The sequence below is a fragment of the Ambystoma mexicanum genome, chromosome 1p, assembly GCF_040938575.1.
Source record: "Ambystoma mexicanum isolate Mex_15411 chromosome 1p, UKY_AmexF1_1, whole genome shotgun sequence".
NCBI classification, from domain to species: domain Eukaryota; kingdom Metazoa; phylum Chordata; class Amphibia; order Caudata; family Ambystomatidae; genus Ambystoma; species Ambystoma mexicanum.
In genome coordinates, this window is record NC_090921.1 from 194,186,436 (window position 1) to 194,208,556 (window position 22,121).

General features: G+C 45.6%; 1 protein-coding gene across 1 annotated transcript in view; it reads right to left on the reverse strand.

The window, feature by feature from the left end:
- Positions 1-22,121, reverse strand: part of LOC138464428 (extracellular calcium-sensing receptor-like) — a 58,136-nt gene that overhangs the window by 999 nt on the left and 35,016 nt on the right. The window contains exon 5 of the mRNA XM_069607217.1: positions 12-135. Within this exon, the coding sequence (XP_069463318.1) occupies positions 12-135 (124 nt within the window). The remainder of the gene's footprint in view (positions 1-11; positions 136-22,121) is intronic.

Below are 22,121 nucleotides of genomic sequence, written 5' to 3' on the forward strand. Positions count from 1 at the left end.
CATACACTTACCTGTTTGGTTGGAAATATCCCCCATTAGACATGGGACACACTGGAAGCAGCACATGGGCTTTCCTGGCAAGGTAGCTTTTCTGAATCCAACCGGGCAGCTGGGACTGCAGACAGAGACAGGAACCTAGCGACAGAAGAACATTATACATGAGAGTTTGTGGTATTCATGAATTGGCAATCATTTCAATGTATCACAGCTAATATGGGCAAGACTATGGAACCCACGTTTGTAAAAGGAATGCACAAAGGGAAATAGTATGGGCAAACAAGGCATATTAGCCGTGTGTTATTTATTTAGCGGCTACTGCAATGGTTTGGTTACTGTCGAACCACTGGAGTTCTATTTTTAGGGGTGCATAGGTCTTTATCGTTCTGGTGTCCTGTGTTCAGCTCAAAGACCAGTACATATCTTTAAATTGAATACCTCACGCAGACAGAATCATATCCCAGCACGTTGGCTTCCATAAATGTGATTAAAATGTTCCCTATGACCCAATTAGGCAATTCCACTGTCTTTATTGATCAGGAAGTGTAGAGAAAATCAATCTGTAATATGCAAAGTCATGGGTTTTGACTAATGTATAGGTTCTACTCAAATGATTAAGACTGGTCTCGTTGACTGAAGGAATGGTAATACCCAGATTTTATATGCACAATGAATATACATGTTCCGGAGGTCCAGTAGCCCTGATCAAACCGGAGTGGGTCCCTTGCCTCTGTCATCCCTGTGCAGGCCTACTCCTCCTTTTAATGCCTGGTCTGGAGGCTCTATAGCTCTCCTGGTCTCTTTCTAACTGTGGCCACCACCCATAGGCCACCTGGCCAGGTCACCCACTTCCTCTCTGAATTGGCCGACCTCTCCTCTTCTCTCCTTGCCTCTTCTTCTCAACTTCTCCTCCTCAGAGATCTCAACATCCACATGGATGCTTCTAATCCCTCCACTGGGGTTTTCCGCTACCTCTGCAACAATCTCTCTCTTTCCATTCTGCTCTCTGGCCCGACACACTCTGCCGGACATACTTTGGATGTTCTCATCACCTCAGAGATCCGCCCTTCTAATCCTCTCACCACTCCTCACTCTTGGACTGACCACTTTCTACTCTCCTCTCATCTGAAACTCTCTATCCTTCAGGCAAAGCACTGGCACCTACCTTCTTGTTCATTTCAGCCCATGAAGCATGTGTCAGTGGATGCCTTTGCCTCTACTTTCTCTGTTCCTCTTACTCCTGTCGCTGACTCACACCCTGACACATCCCTTTCTAATCTGCATCTTTCTATTTCCAAAACCCTGGTCATCCTTGCCTCTGTCATGAGAATTCAGCTGAAACCTACCTCCAAGTGCAACTCTTGGTATGATTTCAACCTCGCCATCCTGAAATGCAAGTGTAGGGTGGCTGAGAGGAAGTGGAGGGCTTTGGGCGCATCCTCTGACAAACTGGCCTGCTGCCTGCTCCAAAGGCAATACAGACTCTCTGTCCTGTCCAAGAAGAGAGCATACAATCAAGCCTGCATCTCTGCAGCCTCTAACAACACACCCAAACTCTTTAAAATCTGCAAGGATCTGCCAATCTTGATGCAGTCTCTACTTCGCCTGCTCCCTCCAGCCCATCTGTATGGCTCTGGCCTCTCACCTCTCTGCTAAAACTCAGGACACCCTGTCCTCTATTTCCTCTTCCTTCTCCTCTTCCTCTCTTGCCCCCCTTTGGCCATCTCTCCCTCTCCTCCTCCTTTCTCCTCTTTCTCTCTGACAACACCTGAAAAGGTTTCTAGATAAGTCTGATCAATGAAAGTGTCCAAACAGTTGCTCCCCTGCTCCTCCAGAACCATCAAGGACCATATTGACACCCTTGCTCCAGCCTTGGCCGAATTCTGTAATCACTCTTTTGCCACTGGAACTTTCCCCTCTCCACTTAAGCCCTCCCATGTGCACCCCCCCCCTCAAGAAGCTGCCTGCAGATCCTACCTGCCCGGCAAACTATCGGCCAATCTCCATCACCCCTTTACTGGGCAAACTCTTGGAAAAGCTGGCCATATCCCAGCTTATTCTCCACACTGAATCTGTTGGTTGTCTCCATGACCATTAGTCTGGCTTCAGAGCTGCCAGTGGCATGGAAATTGTTCTCCTGAACACCTGTGAAGATCTGCTCTCTAACCTTGATTCCAGCATTCTTTCTGTCCTCAGCCTCCTTGATCTTTTGTCTGCTTTCTACATGGTCAACCATTCCATCCTGATCAATCAATTCCTTTAGAACCTTTGCATCATGGATCAGGCCCTGGAGTGACTGACCTCCTTCATCTTGACCGCCCCTCCCAGGTCCAACTTGGTCCCTTTCTCTCTGCCACTTCTCTCTCTACCTGTGGTGTTCCCCAGGGCTCTATCCTCTCACCCTGGTTTTTCAACTTCTACTTGGTCCTTATGGTCTACCTGATCTCTAACATCTCCTCTAACTTTCAGTGTTATTCGGGTGACACTCTGATTTCCTTCAGGCTCCCCTCAGCCTCCTCTCCTCTCTCGCTCATTCTGGACTGTCTATCCGCGATTCAGAATTGGTGCACCTCCAACAATCTCTGCCTTAATGCCAGTAAGACAGAGAGCTTTCTCATTGCTACCCCTGCCCCTGCTTTCCCTTTCTCATTATGGCCGCCCGCCTTGGGCCCTCTTCCTTTGCCTTCCTGCAAGTTAAAAAACCTTGGTCTCTTCTTCAAATCCATTCTCTCTTTCTCTCCTCACATCATGGATGTCGCCAATGATAAGATATGATATGGCATTTATAACGTGCCTATACACAAGTGTTTCAAGGCGCGATGCGGCAAGGGAGGGGGAACAGAGGGAAGACAGACAACGATCCTACTAGGCCAGGTGTCATTCAGATCATGCAAGTGCATGGGAAGCGGTAGGGGGAAAGTGCAGTACATGGGATAAAGAATAGCAATAAATAACGTACAGCCAGCTGGTGGCAAGTGCAAGGGTAAGTGCAGACATCAGGTGTCAAGTGCTGGTAGTGGAACTGCAGGGATACAAAAACAGTCACTAAGTGCAGCGGTTGCCAGGAAGGCAATGCAGGTGCACTTCTGGGTGGGTGGGGGGACCTGGGCGAGATCAGGGGGTGGCCAGGTAACCAGTGCAGTTTCAATAACAGCCAGGAAGTCAGCAGGGGAGCGGAGGAGAAAACACAGAAGCAAAGAGAAAGGTTTTGAGGTGCTTACGGAACGAGAGACGCTTCTCCTCATGTTTCAGGGAGACAGGGAGACTGTTCCAGAGGGAGGCCCCAGCCGAGGAAAGAGATCTACCACCAACTCATTGTTTGGAGAAGCGACTGACCCTGAGGGAGTTGGAGGCGGAGGAGAGAAGACCTCGGGAAGGAAGATATTTAGGAAGAGAGAGCTGAAGGTAATGAGGCCCCAGACCCCAGAAGGCCTTGTGGACAATGCAGAGGGTTTTGAACTTAATCCTCGCAGCCACTGGGAGTCAGTACAGAGATTTTATTCCTGGAGAGATACGATCCCTGGGCTTGAGGCCAAGGACAAGTCTTGCAGTCCTGTTCTGGATGAGTTATAGAGGGCGGAGGGTAAAAGCAGGCAGATTTAGAAAGAGGCTGTTTCAATAGTCCAGCCTAGAGAGAACCAGAGCTCTGGAGACAGTGAGCTTTTGGGGGAAGGAGAGGAAAGGAACAATACCTCTGAGGAGGTGCAGCTGGTAGTGTGACTTCTTAGAGATGTCAGAGATGCGAGGAGAGAAGGAGAGTGTGGAGTTGAAGATGACCCTGAGGTTTTTATTCTCACAGGTGGGAGCAGGAGGAGTTCCAAGGGAGGCTGGCCAGAGAGTGACAGGAAAGGGGGTGCTACTACAAGCTGCACCTCCTCAAAGGGACTGTTCCCTTTCTCACTTTCCCCCAGAAACACACTGTCTCCAGAGTCCTGCTTCTGTCTAGGCTGGACTACTGCAATAGCCTCTTTCTCAATCTTCCTCCCTCTACTCTCCGCCCTCTGCAACTAATCCAGAAAAGGACTGCAAGTCTTATCCTTGGCCTCAAGCCCAGGGATTGTATCTCTCCAGCTCTGAAATCTCTCCACTGGCTCCCGGTGGCTGCAAGGAACAAGTTCTAGAGCCTTTGCATTGTCCACAGGCTTTCTGGTCAGAGGACACACTACAACCAACGCTCTCTTCCAAAATACTTTCCAACTTGAGCCATTCGCTCAGCTACCTCCAACACTAAGGATTAGACGCTTCTCCAGGCAAAGAGTGGGGGGTAGACCCTTCTTCTCTACAGGGGCCTCTCTCTTGAATGGCCTCCATGATCCTTGGGGATTTGGGAATCTCAAAACTGAATTTGTTGTATATATTGCATTTGGAAATTATAGAGTTTGACAATGTTGACTGGATACATCATTGACTAGAGAGGTGTAAAAAGATTGACCTACTAAAACCTCAGAACTCAGCCATATCCAAATAGTAACTTTTGTATGATTTTTGGAACATATTCCCAGATAATCAATAAGGGATGCAATGTCTGTCAGTTAAGATTACAGACTAACTTGCCTTAGACATTCCCACAAACAAACCTCCCTTTTAAGGTTGCATGCAAACATGTCGTGTGGGTATTACGGACACTGTAGATTCACCTGTTGGTGCACACCTAAATACATATACAAAATTAAGCATAGGTTTTAAATATGTGAGGTGCAGCGGAGGAATAATGACCCTGACACGAGGTTAAAAAACAAACAGTGAGTAAAGAAAGTTCATGCTATGAACCCTCCCGTCCCCTGCACACTATATGCCTATTATCAGCTTTAGAGTATATTAAAACTCTAGTTCACAGAATTACAAAAACTGTATGGATACAAAGGCTCACTGAACCAAAAATCGTTTAATACACCAAATTAGTAAAGCAAGGATCTTTGTATGCATGTATTTTTTGTAATTCTGTGAATTAGAGCTTTAATTATTTATTCAATAGCTAATAATCAGCATATAGTGTGCAGGGGACGGGAGGGTTCATAGTATGAACTTTCTTTAGTCACTATTAGCCTGTAGCCATTCCCAGAGGTAAGTACCTCTGCACTGGCCCTCTTTGGTGTCAAAAAGCATGGCGTGTCAGACGGTAGTGCATGCACCAGTGGGGTGTAATCTGGCCCTATAACAATGCACCTTTTTCACTGTACCAGTGACACAAAACACCATCTGCTGACCTGATGAGGAAGGGCTACACAGATGTCTGCTTGTCTTTGTGATGGCCAGAAAGATCTCTGGTCAGCAGACCTCATGCTGGAGTCGCCAACCCCATAGTGTTATTTTACTAAGACCATGTCATATTGTTCTGAAGCTAGACAAATGGCAGACAGGAGGAGTTGCTGTCTGTCAGGGCTCCTAGTTCAATGGCTCCTATGTTCTTTCTTGAAAAGGGCATAGTGTCAAACACAGACAGTCATACAATTCTGCATTTCTAGGTGGTATCTATATTATTCCCATCAACTGTATTGTTTACTTTTGACTATCACCACTTCTGCTTGCTGCTCCTGTGGTACATGGGCAAGACCAGGACCAAACATTCAGGTGAAAGATTGCTTCCTCCTTCACTCCATTCATGTTAATGGCCGATTGCCACCTGCTTTCCTGCATTCATGCTGAGCTGAACAGGGACGCTTTGGAAAGTTATTGCCGGTTAAGCGATGGTCCAGAGTCATCCAGCTCTCTGATTACTGCCCTTTATCATGTAAAGTCTGTGCCTCAGTGGACTAATGCATCCACTACACGGGACTGTGTTTGACCTCATGGTCGAGGTTCGGAAGATCCACTCAGCTCCCTTCATCTTCTCGAGGTCGATAAAATGAGTACCATTAAGTTTGGTAACAATAAACATCTGTTATTAGCGCCAAGATGCCCCTTCGGGGGTGAACGTGTGCTTTACAAATACGCCTGTTATGTTATGGAAAGTGGGAGCATACTGAGTGCCCAAATGAACTGCACACTGGAGTTGTGCGCGACTGAGTGTAGTCCATGTAGCACAGCATGGGACACTCAACAGCAGTTACCGTAGCAAACCATTGAGTGTTGAGCATAGTAGAGACAGCAATGATCTGCCCAGAACTATGAGTCACTCCCTGGATCAGAGAAGGTCAGAGAAAAGCAGTGGAAGCACTGGGTGACAGAATCTGCTGAGAGAAAAAGGGGATGTTATACTGCAATACACTGCCATATTGTTAATGCACAGCAAACATAGCACAATGCACACTCCCCCTACTGATGTTCTCCATGCTAATAAAGAGATATCAGGAAGCACAAGATTAGCACAGGGGCAATTTAAGGCCACAATTTGATAATAAAACTCCCAACTCCACAGACATGGGAAGAATGCAAAGCCAGTTGCCCTGTGAAACCCGGGCAAGGTCCTACAGTAATATAACATATGTTAGCCAGTTGCCCTCTTGGATGTTGTAGCTAAGATTTTCTGCAAATGGCTTGCTACAAGGCTACATGAGCATGTAACAACCCTATCCACAAGGATCAGACAGGGTTTATTTCTAGAGATACAACCAGATGATGAAACAGACATTCCAAATGGTGCAATTGGCTTAATTTAGGCTGGGAACCAGCCGTTGCTGACCATCACAGTGGACACAGAAAAAGTAGCAGGTGAAGTTATCAATGCAAATGCAGATTTAAAACATGTAAGTGATTCAGACGCTATACTGCAGAGTGACTTGGAATTTGTTAGTTAAGGATCTAGAGACAAACCTTTATGAAATAATGAGAGGTACCCAACAATCCTGCGCACCATCACCAAGTCTTTTTAACACATACAAGAACCTCTTATTGCCTTGTTATATTATAACTCAAAAGTGAAAATTCCACTAAAAGCCAATCATTTGCTCATATATAAACCTGATATGGACTCTGTCAACCCAGCATCTATGGACGATATAAACAGATATGGGTTTCTTCCAGCAATAAAGGCCAAAACTGAAATAATGAGGGGCTATGAATCAACAGCTCAAAAAAACAAGACCCCAAATTAGATGTTCAATAGTCCAGGTTTTGACAATTGTAGTAATGTGTAGGAACACAACAACTTTAATGGAGACAGTTATAAATGTACCCATCACTGTCTTTTGGACGATACAGATATTAAAAATGATCATTCAGCCAAAATTCAGCTTTCCCTTTGAAACTGCACCAATGTCATTAAGGGTAGATTTTTTGCACTGAAATAAACTTGATGCAAAGCAGTTTAGTTTGTCCTTCACTGACCTACATCTATTTATCTGGACTTCTCATGTAGAACAATTCTGCTGCTCAATATTTTATTCAACACTAGAAACTCTAAATCTGCTGGTAGTGTAGGCAATTAAGGAGGTGATATCTTTTCACTTGGCCCCTCTATGCTTCTATGTTAAACAACTATCTACCAATTTGGAATTGTTTGGAGACCTATTTAAGGATATTCTATCAAAACCACTGAATACTTTGAGACATATTTGACATTATAAATCAAGACCAAATAGAAACATACAAACACCTGATAAACAAATAGAAAATGTTTTGTGTCAATTTAACTGCATATAAACAAAGTGTTGATACAAAGATTATTGCTCAATTCATCAATTCAACTGAGAAAAAGAGACTTACCTGGAAAGTCTAAAGAATTATCTGGCTCTCATAAAGTAATAATAAAATAAATTGTGTATAAGATTCAATTTGTCTTCATCAATAAAAAAACTCTCTGGCCAAAAAAATGGACGATTTGGATTTAATATTGTTTGATTGTTACTCCATACCACCAGTCTAAAAACCTCACTTCATCATACTGTACTCAAAGACTAGGTTCTCATCAGGAGTTGGACGGAGCGGGAAAATGCGGTGGTAATGCTAATAGCGCCACATTTACTGTTCCACCCAATATTGACTATGGCCCTTCATTGATGCGTTCACCTCCAGCTATATGTTGGCAGTTAATGTGCCGGCGGTATGGACATTTTCAGCGCTATTACCATTGGCGGTATTTGCACCTGTGGTAATTGTGCCATACATCCACATTGGGTCAAATGAACCTAATGGGAAATGGGGATTTACTGCCTTACCACTACTCATTATCCAGCGCAAATCGTGATAACACTAACTGCGTTGGGCGGTATCCTGGCACAATTATCGCTGAGATACCTCCCAACTCGTGATGAGGCCCATGTATACTGAAAGTACCAGAAATGCACAACATGTGCACAGCCCTCTGGCACTACTAGTTTCAAGAATTATTTTAGTGGTGGGAGTAACATATCTGCCTGTCAACTGAAGCATTTCAAGGTGTGTCCTTTTATTATTACGTTTTTGGTTTCAAGAACATCATAAGTATGGTGTTGCGGAAAGAAATGTGGTGGTAACAGAATTACTGCGACTTTTCCCACTCCGTCATGCTACAAATTTGGCCATGAAGTGGGGGATTTACCTCCAGCATCCTGTTGGAGGTAAATCCTCACACTTTCTGCCGGAAAATCAGCAAAATCAGCGCAATTACTGCAGCAGTAATTTCCATGAAATCCCCCATGGAGTCCCATGGACTCCAAATGAATGGGGATAATACCACCACCACTTGTAATCCAGCGGTAAATCCCCCAGACCAAGTGGCAGTAACGGTAATTCCATTGGGCAGTATTCCAGCAGATTTACCACCAGAATATTGCTCAACTCATACTCAGCCCCTTTATCTAAAATTACTTGATTATAAATTCTTTGAAATTGGATTCATGAGCCATGTCAACAGCAAACTTTTAGTTGACTGAACTACCCTAGCAATGGAATGTACTATATTTAATAGTAGGCACAGTGGATCAGAGGTTTTGTCTTTTTACTATCATTCAAAAATATACCAAGCTGCGGAAAATGAGATTATGTGCCACTTTCGTGAACCTCATAACAGCGTTTTTATTGTGTCCCGACGGATCTCCTCTGGCTTATCCTGGCAAAAATCAGAATGCCCCAGGGTCTGATCACTGTTATTCAATCATTATATAAGGAAAACAAAGCAGTCATCAGATTGGGGTCGGGAGGAGAGGTTACTGCCCAACTTAATGTCACAAAAGTTGTAAGGACGGTGTGTGTCTTGCCCCCACTGTTATTTTGTACATGTGTAGAAGAGGTCATAGAACTGCTGCTTGCTCATGGCATAGATCCTCCAAAGTTGGGCTAGAGGAGATATCTAGGTGTCCTCTTTGCGGATGAGGCCATGCCCCTTTCCACAACCCTTCAGGGATTGAGATCGTCACTGTTGTCCTTCATGAGAAAATGTGAGGAACGAAAGTTGACCGTGAACACTGAGAAATCAAAGACACTTGTCTTCAAGCCCAATTTTGGTAAACACCTGAAAGTAGACATTGGGGGTAGGGCGTGATCCTTGAATAGGTAAAGACATACGACTATCTTGGAACACGATTTCATGAGAACGGGCATTGGACAAGTCAGGTGGCAAAGTCTACAGTTACTTTGGAAAAATACAGTGGTGGTACACATGATTTTTTGAATAGACATGGGAGAGTAGCCACATCCCCGACCTTGAATTTGTATAAGAAACAGGCTACAGCGGTGGCCCTCTATTGGGCAGAGCTTTGGGGGTCAGCCGACTTAAAATCATTGATTGGTGTCAAAAATAAATTTCTAAAAAGACTGTCATGGCCAACCCTTTGTCACTTCTTGAAATTGATTTGTGCCCCATTAACATGATAGCCACATCAAAGCATATTGTGTATTGGCTGCAGCTATGGCAGACCCCGGACCTTCTGAACTTCACGGATGAGGTGACACACTTGTTGAGTCCGGAGGGAGCACGGAGCTGGCGATGCGTGGCACACGCAAGGAGAGGTCTTTTTTACCGTAATGAACAGGACTTGTGTCTAAGACCCACGTTGATTAACAAAGCAAAGTCCACGTGCATAAGGGACAAACTATGAGAAACATTATTTGGAGAGAGATTGGTGGCCGCATGCAAAAATCTAAAGATGGCACCCGATTATGTATGAATAAAATCTGAGTTTGGGTTTGAAAAATATTTAGATCTGGTAAACCCCTAGGCTCATGCACTGTATGTCAACTTTAGACTGGGTACACTCAAGGAGATTGGGGAATTTGGACATGTGCCCCCTTTATAATATCCGTATAGAGACAGTTACTCACTCTATGTTTCTCTGCCCTAAAACTAAAGGATTGAGAGTCCTATACCTTAAGGTATCCGCGCAGCTGCCGAGGCCTTGGAGTTATGTAAGAGATCCGATGACCCAGCAAAGGTCTATAGAGTGGCGAAATGTATACCTCGGTCTTGGCTCCTGATGCCCAAAGTCTAGTATGGTGCACACTAGTCTACCTTATCAAAGCTGTAGCCTGTTGTCACATGGCTATTACTTAATGGCAAGCTCATTTTGGGGGCTGCAAACTTGTTTCTTCCTCTCCCCCAACAAGCTGATGATTAATTAGTGTTAAACGTGTTTTTAGATGAAATTGAGGCATTGTACTCTATTTAACTCTTGGTTTTGTTTGCCTTTACTTGTTTTTATTTACTGTATGTATTTCATGCAATTAACTTTCAGTGTTTAATGGTGTTCATTTTATGAAGTGTGCTTTTTCTTTGGGTATTTACTTTCATGACTCTGAGCCGAATAAGGGATATATTGATTGATTGATTGTAATAGGAGCAATTGTTTAGATCTCTTTTGAAAGAAGCACAGACATTTTATGACAAATAGATTATTCAACAACTCAAAAGTAGGGTGCTTTTTCATGTACATTTGTCAAGCATGAGTGTGCAGCGCAAGGGCCATCATGGAGCTTAAACTAAATGACCTATGCGTGAAAGCTGCGAGATGCATATACAGGTTGAGTTAGGATTTAAACTCTCATTGGAAACTCAGATGCTCAGACGGTATGTGTAACTGGCCAGGCAGAGTGCTTTACAGAGTTCTACCTTCTACTGAAAATGATTTGCCACCTCAGTGCTTAAAACAAAATGTGCGGTAAATTGGTTGAGGATCGCAGAGTCCTAGTAGTTCTATAAAGAATACATATATTTCTTAGAAAAGCTGGTTCAAGTGAATGGATGGATTTATAGACGACAGTGAGACCTTTGAATTTGACCCTTTCCCTGACTACTAGCCACTGGAGCAAGACACGCACTGTTATGATAATGGCTCTGCGATTTAACGTTATCACTAATTGGTCCGCCATATTTTGAATAATCTGAAGGCTATGTATTGAAGACTTGGGTAGCCTTGAATAGAAACAAACTCCTCTCCTGCTCGCAGTGACATCATTTCTTAGTCATCCATGTTAAATCCCCTCTGCATTGTGTCTTTAGTGTTACTTGTGGCAATACTTGTAATTTTAACTTTGTATTATCTGCCTTACTATGGTGAAACTGTCAAATTAAATTCTGCTACTAGAACGCCGGCGGTCGGCTAGTCCTGTTTCTTTTTCGTAAGGGGGAGTTACTTTGCCTCACTTTGAACCCGCTCAGTAACATATGTGCCAGACATTTGCGTGTCAGCGCATCGAAGGCGCGCTTAAGGCAAGCCCGTCTGTGCCCGTCCATGCTAAGGCCGGGCTGGAGGGGTTTTTGAGTATTTGTTGGCGTGAAATCCTGGATTTGGCACTTCCTGGTACTCAGCTCCCTGCTGGCTGGTATAACTCTTTGGCACCTTGTCTGTCAATTCTATGACAAGACTGGAGTGCTCGCCTCCTTAGTCTTTAATAGAATTAATACTCCCTGCGCAGATAGCAGGGGTAATCTACATTAATACTCAATTATCATTAATGCAATCTTTTGAAGACATCTGACCTAACTCTATTGCTACATAATATATGCTCGTTGCCGGCCCATGTGGCTTATATTAACCAGCTGTTATCTATCTGGCAACCTGATCTGTTATTTTTAACTGAAATATGGTTACAGGAGTCCTCAGCCCCGGCCCTGGACCAAGCCATAACGGCTGACAATGGAATTATCCATGTTGACAGTCCCACTCTGCAAATGGGAAGCGGGGTAGCAGTGATCTTTAAAACCTCTTTAAATGTCTCTAGACTGTAGATTACTCACTCCCTGTCAATGGAAGCACTGTTACCACTCTGTGTTTTCTCCCCCTCTTTTATAGGCCATTTCCTGGTTATCTATCGCCCATTTGGTTCTCATGCTGGGTTCCATGAGCCCTTTTTGGATATGGTGGCTGATTTACACACCCAATTCACTCATCTTGTGGTGTTGGGAGATCTTAATTTGAAATTTAATAACCACCAAGTTCTGGCTAACGAAGTTCTTTTGACCACTCTGCCGCCATAGCCAGTTTTATGGTCCGATAACTATTTAGTAACCTGTCTGCTTAATGTTGTCCAAGTGCAGCAAAAGGCTGTGCCTTTGAAGGGATGGCAACGTTGTTGGCACTCGGTTGACTTTTTGGACCTTGTTTCATTAGTGAAAGGTAAATGTAGTGAGGCTCCAACAACTACCTTACCTGAGTATCAAGCACTGCTTGAAGCTGCAGATAGGGTGGCACCCCCACGGCTCATCCAGCCACAGAGGTTGCCCTCGGAACCCGGTTATCAGAGAATCTTGGGTCACTACGTCTTGTTCTGAGGCAGGCGGAACGTAAATGGTGGAGAGCATACGATCCAAGCCTCAGACAGTATTTGTCATGATCCGCCCTTGGAAGCTATGGCACGATTGGAAAGCACTGCCACGGAGAACCTGACAGTAACGGCCTAGCCCTCAACCAATATGGCCGCCATCGCTATTTAAACCACCCCCGCCCACTTACCTGCGCGTTGTATCTGTGATTTCCATCGATACGCTTGCTCGGCTACTCCTCCGAGTAGCCTCCCCCCCCAGCCTCCTTCCGTTTTCTACCTGCCCTGCATACCACTGGTCCAGCCTACGATTTACCTTGCTTCCTTCGTTCTCCGGCGTCTGCCGCTCTTCATTCCACCCTGTTTTCTTACCTTCGGCACCTCGCCGTTCCGACTCGCGGTATCCTCCGCCACTCTCGCGCCTCCTTGCGTTCACCTCTATTGACTTCGGGGTACTGCCTATTCTTTGGGTTCGGGACTATCCATAGCTTCTAGTCTCTTCCTCTCTTTCTTAGCGTTCTGCTTTCATCGCTCTCTTCTGAATTATTTACGATTCCTTCTGTGACATCTCACATATGGTTTATTATTCCTGCCAGTTTGCTGCCTATGGGATCCTGAGAAGATAAGAGTCACCCCAGAACTTTACCGGTCTGCCTCTTGCAACTATACTCGACTCGAGTATCCTTCCCGGAACTGCCTGCAGGGTTTTTTGTGCCATCCATCGGCTTTTTCCCTGTCTTTTTGGGGCTTGGCTCCTCGGGGCCCCCCTCAAGGCAGGTCCCATTCCCTGTCGAGGTGGCCTCCGAGGGAGCCAGACCTTACTTGCATGACAGGAAGTCAAAGGAGAAACCATCTAAGGAACGTTCCAAGGTACTACGGAAGAAGTCATCCAGTGTCCCAGGATCTTCAGGTGAGGAGCAGGGGGCGGAAGGTGATCAACGTGACAGAATACAACGCCCGAACATAACCATGGCTTCTCTGGAACAGTACCAGGAGTTGGTTGCCGCCTTACAAAGTGTAACTCTAGAAGTACAAGCCCTGAAGACCGAGAACGCCGCTTTACGCCAACAAATGGTCTTCCGTAGAGATGACCAAGGGGATTTGCCGCCTATGCCTCTTACATTTGGAAAGTATGATGGTTATCCCGGTGGTCTAAAGGAATTCCTAGACGCCTGCCAAATTCACTTCACTTTTCGACCTTATGCCTTTGAAACTGCGAGAGCTAGGGTCGGTTTCCTTATCACCAACCTAACAGGGAATGCCTTGGCCTGGGCCACCCCTTTGGTGACCAGAAACGATCCCGCTCTGTCCAACTATGACCAATTTGTGGATCTCTTCAAGGGGAGATTCGATCGTCCTGAGGTCCTATACACCACACTTGAGGCAATACTCGATGTGAAACAGGGGAACGCAGACGTGCAGACCTACATATCCCGATTTCTAAGACTAGCAGCGAAGACAGACTGGCCTGATTCGGCTAAGCAAACGATATTTAGGAGAGGTCTCCAGGACGAACTAAAGGACGAGTTGGCTAGGGTAGCTCGCCCATCATCGTTCCAAGATCTCATGACACTGACCCTACAATTGGAATACCGGCTATCTGAACGCCGACAGGAAAGGAGGAGACCTCGGCTCAATCTACCATCACCTAGCCCTGCTCCACATCCCCCCAGAGACATGCCGACATCAGAAGAACCGATGCAGATAGGAACAGCCCGAGGTCCTTTGACGGCTACCGAACGCAAGAGAAGGAGAGACTCCGGCCTCTGTTTATACTGCGGCTCCTCAAAGCATTTACTCAGGGACTGCCCGGAAGTCCCTCCACGAAGAAAGGAAAACTCCAACCCTCGGTCCTTTGCAAGGGAGGTCTCGGGGGAACAAGAAGCAGCCCTTGCAACCTTACCCGACCCTCGGAACTAAGAGAAGACAACAGTCTAATGATCTTTCGAGTTCAGCTATGGACTACAGAATCCTCTCCCATAGAAGTACTAGCTATGCTGGACTGTGGAGCCGCAGGAAACTTTATGGATATCGAATGGGCTAAGGCACAACGAATCGCCATTAAACACAAGGAGAAACCTATTCCTGTAGAAGGGGTAGACGGCGAGCCCTTGTCCTCAGGCCCCATAGATTCCGAGACTTTACCCTTGCATTTGGTCTTAGGAGAACACCATGAATCTATGATATTTGACCTGATTCGAGCAGCACATTTTCCTTTGGTGATAGGGATTCCATGGCTCAGACGGCACAACCCTCAGACTAATTGGACCACCAATGTTGTGCGTTTTGACTCTACTTATTGTAAGGATCACTGTACCATCAATCCACCTACCCAGGGAGAGAACAGGGAGCACCAAGCACCCCAGCGTAGGGTGGTAGCTACCATTCCCCTACTATACCAGGAATATGCTGAGGTTTTTCAGGACTCTGTACCCAAGCTCTTACCTCCCAATCGACCAGAAGACTGTGCCGTAGATCTCCTTCCAGGGTCCGTGGTTCCCTTTGGTAGAATGTATACTTTGTCTCCTTCCGAAAAACTAGCCTTACGGATCTACTTGGACGATAACCTTCAGAATGGACTCATTCAAGAATCCCGATCGTCCGGGGGAGCATCGTTATTCTTCATCCCCAAAAAAGACACCACCGAATTACGACCTTGTATTGACTACAGGGGTCTCAACCAAATCACTGTGCGTGACCGCTATCCTATGCCTTTAATAAGAGACATTCTGGAAGCGGTCAGAGGGGCCTCTTATTTCACGAAACTAGACCTCAGGGGAGCCTATCATCTTCTCCGGATAAGGACAGGCGACGAATGGAAGACCGCATTTCGGACCCCGTTCGGGTTATACGAATATCGTGTCATGCCCTTTGGTCTCGTGAATGCCCCTGCTGTTTTCCAAAGGTTTATAGATAAGATCTTTTCTGACATGTTGTTTGTGTCAGTTGTCATTTATTTAGATGACATCCTTATCTACTCAGAAAGCCTTCAAGAACACCAAGACCATGTGAGACAGGTGTTACACCGACTCCTGTCTAACCGTCTTCTGGTCAAACCTGAGAAATGCCAGTTCGAAGTAACATCTGTTTCTTATCTAGGTTATATCCTATCCAAGGAAGGAATCCAGATGGAACCCGAAAAGATTAGAGCCATCATCGAATGGAAAGAACCTAGAGGAATAAAGGAGGTTCAAATATTCTTGGGTTTAGCTAATTTCTATCGCCAGTTCATCCCTAATTTTTCCGACCTGATGTTACCTATTACCAGTCTTCTCAAGAAAGGAGTTAAGTATGTTTTTGGTCCAGAACAGAAGAAGTCGTTTTTTCGCCTTAAGGAGTTATTTACTTCGGCTCCCATACTTGTACAACCTGATCAAACAAGACCCTTTATCTTGGAAACAGACGCGTCTGGAGGAGCACTGGGAGCCGTACTTCTACAAAGAACGGATGATGGCCTCAAACACCCAGTCGCATACTACTCAAGGACTCTGACGAAAAGCGAACGTAATTATTCAGTTCTGGAAAGAGAATTACTTGCCATAAAATCAGCCTGTCAAGAGTGGAGGCACCTACTCTTGGGAGCAGCTTACCCGTTCCAAATACTTACAGATCATCGCAACCTCCGGGTATTGCAGCAGATGGAGTGCACTAATGCTCGACATGCCAGATGGGCCTATTACTTTTCCCAATTTGAGTTCACCATTTCATATGTACCGGGTACGGAAAACAAGATGGCAGACGCACTCTCCAGATGCCAAGGAGAGGAAGACAACCTCCCACAAGGGCATGACCTCTTGTTCCCAAATCTGAAGATTATGGCTAGGGTCGTGCCATTTCTACAAGATCTGGTAACCCACTACAGTCATCTACCGGCCATACCCGCATCCATCACTCAGGCCAATGACGGTCTATTCTATCATGGTACTAAACTGTTTCTCCCTTCCAAGGAGCTTCAGGAACAGATACTTTCGTGGTGCCACGATACCCCCCTAGCGGGACACCCAGGTATCAAGAAAACACAGGAACTCATAGGTCGCAGATTCTGGTGGCCAGAACTACCCAAGGATGTAAAAAGATATGTAACCACCTGTCCCGTATGCGCCGCCAACAAGTACCAAACAGGCAAACCTTTGGGCAAGTTGCAACAGCCTATCCTACCCATCAGACCCTGGGAACTGATTTCCATGGATTTTATTGTTGACCTACCGGAATCCGAAAATAAGACAGCAATTATGGTCACTGTAGACACCTACAGTAAGATGGCTCATTTTTCTGCTCTTTCAGGTCTTCCGTCAGCTCCAGAGACGGCTTCGATCTTTCTCAGAGACGTAATTCGTCTCCATGGATTGCCTCGGACCATTATTTCGGACCGCGGAACCCAATTCACCTCCAAATTCTGGACATTACTATGTCACCAATTGGGTATCAGCCGAGCACTTTCCTCTGGTTTTCACCCCCAAACTAACGGACAAACCGAGAGACTCAATGCTGGGTTGGAACAATATTTAAGGTGTTTCTGTAGTCACAAACAAGAAAGATGGTCAGCCTTTCTCTCTCAGGCCGAATTCGCCTATAATAATAATTACCACACGTCCATTCTCATGAGTCCATTCTACTGCACTTACGGGTATCATCCACAACAAATACCCTGGACCGGAATGCAACCTACCCAATCTCCTGCCATAGACGACAGGTTGTCGGAACTCAAGGAGGTTCATAAGATGGCTAGAGAAGCACTGGAAGGCAGTCAGCTCACACAGAAAAGATGGGCGGATAGAAGTCGCCGATCCAACCCAGAGTGGAAGCCAGGACAGAGAGTCTGGTTATCTACCAAACATCTTCCTAGATGGATACACACAGGCAAGTTCGCACCTCGATACCTGGGTCCTTATCCCATCATCAGACAGATCAACCCCGTAGCTTATGAACTACGCTTACCTAAGGGTCTTCAAAGAGTACATCCAGTCTTCCACACCTCATTACTCAAGGAATACCAGGAGGATCCTTTTCACCGCAAGACTCAGAAGACTAAGACACCGAAGGTAAAGGAATCCCAAGAATACGAGGTGGAGTACTTAGTGGATTCACGTTACCACCGAGGGAGACTCCAATATCTGGTCCATTGGAAGGGATATTCCGAAGATGAAAGGACGTGGGAACCTAGATACCATCTTCACGCACCCAGACTCGTAAAAGGGTTTCATCGGAGGTATCCAGGAAAACCAGGGGGTTTCCGGGGAGAAAGAGGCCATACTGTCATGATCCGCCCTTGGAAGCTATGGCACGATTGGAAAGCACTGCCACGGAGAACCTGACAGTAACGGCCTAGCCCTCAACCAATATGGCCGCCATCGCTATTTAAACCAGCCCCGCCCACTTACCTGCGCGTTGTATCTGTGATTTCCATCGATACGCTCGCTCGGCTACTCCTCCGAGTAGCCTCCCCCCCCAGCCTCCTTCCGTTTTCTACCTGCCCTGCATACCACTGGTCCAGCCTACGATTTACCTTGCTTCCTTCGTTCTCCGGCGTCTGCCGCTCTTCATTCCACCCTGTTTTCTTACCTTCGGCACCTCGCCGTTCCGACTCGCGGTATCCTCCGCCACTCTCGCGCCTCCTTGCGTTCACCTCTATTGACTTCGGGGTACTGCCTATTCTTTGGGTTCGGGACTATCCATAGCTTCTAGTCTCTTCCTCTCTTTCTTAGCGTTCTGCTTTCATCGCTCTCTTCTGAATTATTTACGATTCCTTCTGTGACATCTCACATATGGTTTATTATTCCTGCCAGTTTGCTGCCTATGGGATCCTGAGAAGATAAGAGTCACCCCAGAACTTTACCGGTCTGCCTCTTGCAACTATACTCGACTCGAGTATCCTTCCCGGAACTGCCTGCAGGGTTTTTTGTGCCATCCATCGGCTTTTTCCCTGTCTTTTTGGGGCTTGGCTCCTCGGGGCCCCCCTCAAGGCAGGTCCCATTCCCTGTCGAGGTGGCCTCCGAGGGAGCCAGACCTTACTTGCATGACAGGAAGTCAAAGGAGAAACCATCTAAGGAACGTTCCAAGGTACTACGGAAGAAGTCATCCAGTGTCCCAGGATCTTCAGGTGAGGAGCAGGGGGCGGAAGGTGATCAACGTGACAGTATTATAAATCTTGTGCTGCAGCATATTCGTCAGCAATTGTGGTAGCTAAGAAAAAAAAATTTTCTCAGTAAATTGAGTCATCGCTCTGTCAACCCAAGACTCTCTTCTTTGTGGTAATATCCCTCTCCTCTGCAGCTAAACTGACCCCTTCTGCTAGCCCCACGGAAGATCTTTGTGATTCATTGGCACACTTCTTTGTGACAAAAATTGAAACAATACGTGCCAATATTCCGTTGGCTATGGCTTCGCCCTCCTCTGTGATGGCAACTCAAGCTCCTATGAGCCTGGCAGTACCAGATGGCTGGTCCTCCTTCCCTGTTTTTTCTGAGACTGATGTATTCAGTGCTATCCAGCATATTAAGTTGGGGGCCCATCTGATGCTATCCTCCTGGTTGTGATGAAAGATAGTTCCTCTGAGCTGTTGTGTGAGATAACGGGGGCAGTCAATGCTTCCTGCCAGACAGGCAGTATTCCAACAGAGTTTAAGGCTGCCACCGTGATTACCCTTCTTAAGAAGCCTTTGCTTGATTCTCTGCAGCCTTCTAACTATCGCCCGATTTCACTTCTGCCATTTCTTATGAAACTTCGTGAATCACTGGTTTCTCCTTTGCTTTCCTCATTTATGGAATCCATTGGGCTCTATGTCCCGCCTACTCCGGCTTTAGACCAGGTCAGGATACGGAGAGCGTCCTGGTTTCAGTTCAGCACAACGTGGCCAAGCTGGTAGATGCAGGAGGGGTTGGCACCCAGATTTAACTAGATCTCTTGGCAGCATTTGACACCATTGACCACCCCATCCTGCTTCCCCGCCTGGCGCAGGTTGGAATCTTGGGCCAGGTACTTGCCTGGCTCACTGCGTTCCTCACCGATAGAACCCAAACCCTTTCACTCCCTCCTTTTCTTTTGGGTTCTTCTGTTCTCTGCTGTGGTGTTCCGCATGGCTCCGCTTTGTCTCCCATTCTCTTCAATATTTACATCTGGCCTCTTGTGTGTCTCATCCGCTCCTTCGGCATCAGGTGCTTTTCATATGCCAACAACACCCAGATCTTTATCCAGTTAGATCATGATCAGGCTGAGTTGTTGTCGTGCCTGCATCAATGCCTGACTGCCGTGGTAGCATGGATGAACCACAATTGGCTGAAGTTGAATGGAGACAAGACGGAGGTGTTGGTGGTGGATTCTCCCCCCGATCTTTCACTCTGTGTGTCCTCCTTTTGGCCCTCTTCCCTTGGTCCACTTCCAGTCCTGGCGGCTAAGGTGAAGAATCTGGGTGTGGTTGTCTCCACTTCACTCTCTTTGGAGGCACAAGTGGCTGCAGTTGGCCACGCGGGACATTTTCATTTCAAAATACTAAAGAAGGTGCTTCCACTTATTCCATCACACCTATGCCCCCTGTTGTTGCAGCCTTGATACTTAATCGCTTAGACTACTGCAAATCGTTATATCTGGCCCAGCCAAAAGCTGTAGTCCAGCAGCATCAGCGCCTACAGAACATAGCTGCTAGGATGACCAAGGGCTCACATCTTGCCGGTGTTGCGGTCTTTACATTGGCTGCCAGTTACCCAGCACATTGTTTTTAAGTCCCTTTGCCTGGTACACCATGCTCTGCATGATCAAGGGGCTGAATACCTTTGCAGCAAGTTTACTCGCTATTTTCCTACGCTGCATTTATGATCTGCCACCGCAGGTTTACTTGTTGTTGCCCTTTTCTGCCGCTCCCGCATTCGAGGCAGAGCTTTCTCAGTTGCCTCAGCTTGGCTTTGGAATAGTTTTCCGTCAATTCTGAAAAACTCTTCAAATCATTTGGTCTTTAGGAAATCGCTAAAAACATACTTGTTCCAGTAAACTGCTATGTAGCTGATTTTCTCCCCTCCACTTTCTCTCCTCCAGCGCCATGATACCTTTTGGTGACCGTGCGCTTAACAAGTTCCAATAACATAACATAACATAACATAACATAACATAACATAACATAACATAACATAACATAACATAACATCCCCCAGCAGAAAGGATGACTTGTGTATCATCAGCATACATATAGAAGGAGAATCTGTAGGAAAGTGTTAGGTCAGCCAGAGATTTCAGACCCAGATTGAAGACGTCTGGACTTAAGGAGGACCCTTGTGGCACCTCCCTGAAAATTGTACTATGCGCAGATTCATAGGGTTGAAGAGGAATTGACACAGTTCTGTCTGAAAGAAAGGACTTGCACCAATCCCAGACTATTCCTCCGATACAAAACCTATGGTTTATGGAGCTGAACCAAAAGTATTGAGTGGTATACCCTGCTGAATGCTGCTGACAGATCTAGTAGAATCAGAGCTCAGACACTGGTGCCATCAGCGATCATCCATAGGTCATTCGTGGCTGGGGTGACTAAAATCTTGATGACTCAGGGGGGCAAACAAGCGACTTGAAAATCATCAAGAGGATGCGTATCCTTCATAAATCTTTGCAGTTTTGTAGAGACAACTACTTCTATGAGTCTACTGAGGAAGGGGATGTGAGAATTTGGGCAATATAAAACAGCATTTTTGGTATACAAAGAGTTATTTTTAAACAGTGAAGACTTGCAACTCTAAGAGACTAGAGGGTAGTGAAAAATATTTTTTGTCTTGGACCACCTTGCAGCAGCCCTCTTTAAAACACAGTCAATACCTTTATATCATATGTGCAAGGGATCCCTTGTTTTCTCATCCTAATCCGGTTTTGAGCCTAAATGTATCTCATTACTCATTAAATGTAAACATACAACATCTCGTTTTTGTATCAAAAATAATCACTATTTTATTTTCATATATCAGAAAAATATAACATCTTGTTCTTTCCTTTAAAAACACACTTCATCAACAATCAATATTATTTGTCTGATTTTCTCAAATTATTTTACAATACCACTTATGATACAGCAACGTCTTATTCTGACAAGCTATCTCTTGGGCAATTTGTCGTGCAATAACTCTTATTTATTTTATTATGCCAATGTTTCTAATCACAAGAACAACTTTTCTGTCAGTCTTTTATAGCTTGCGGTACCGACTGATAGTCTTCAATTTACTTTATCATTGATGATTTTCACTTAGCCATCCATTCTTTCATCATTCATAATACACCCGACATGTTTCATTCCTCAACTCAACTCTCATACTATTGGCCAGTAAATTCTTCAGGGGGAAACACAACACAAAAGAAATTGTTTCCAATTGATGCTTGTCCTCTATATTCGCCAGGAATCTAGGCTTCTTTTTCTGTCCCTTCTAATTCGACTCTGAGTCAGACTCCGGATGATGGTCTGTGAAAAACAAGTTAGAAAGACGGTTCATTTAGTAACCAGTCTTTAAATGTAGTTCAACGTCTACATACTTAGT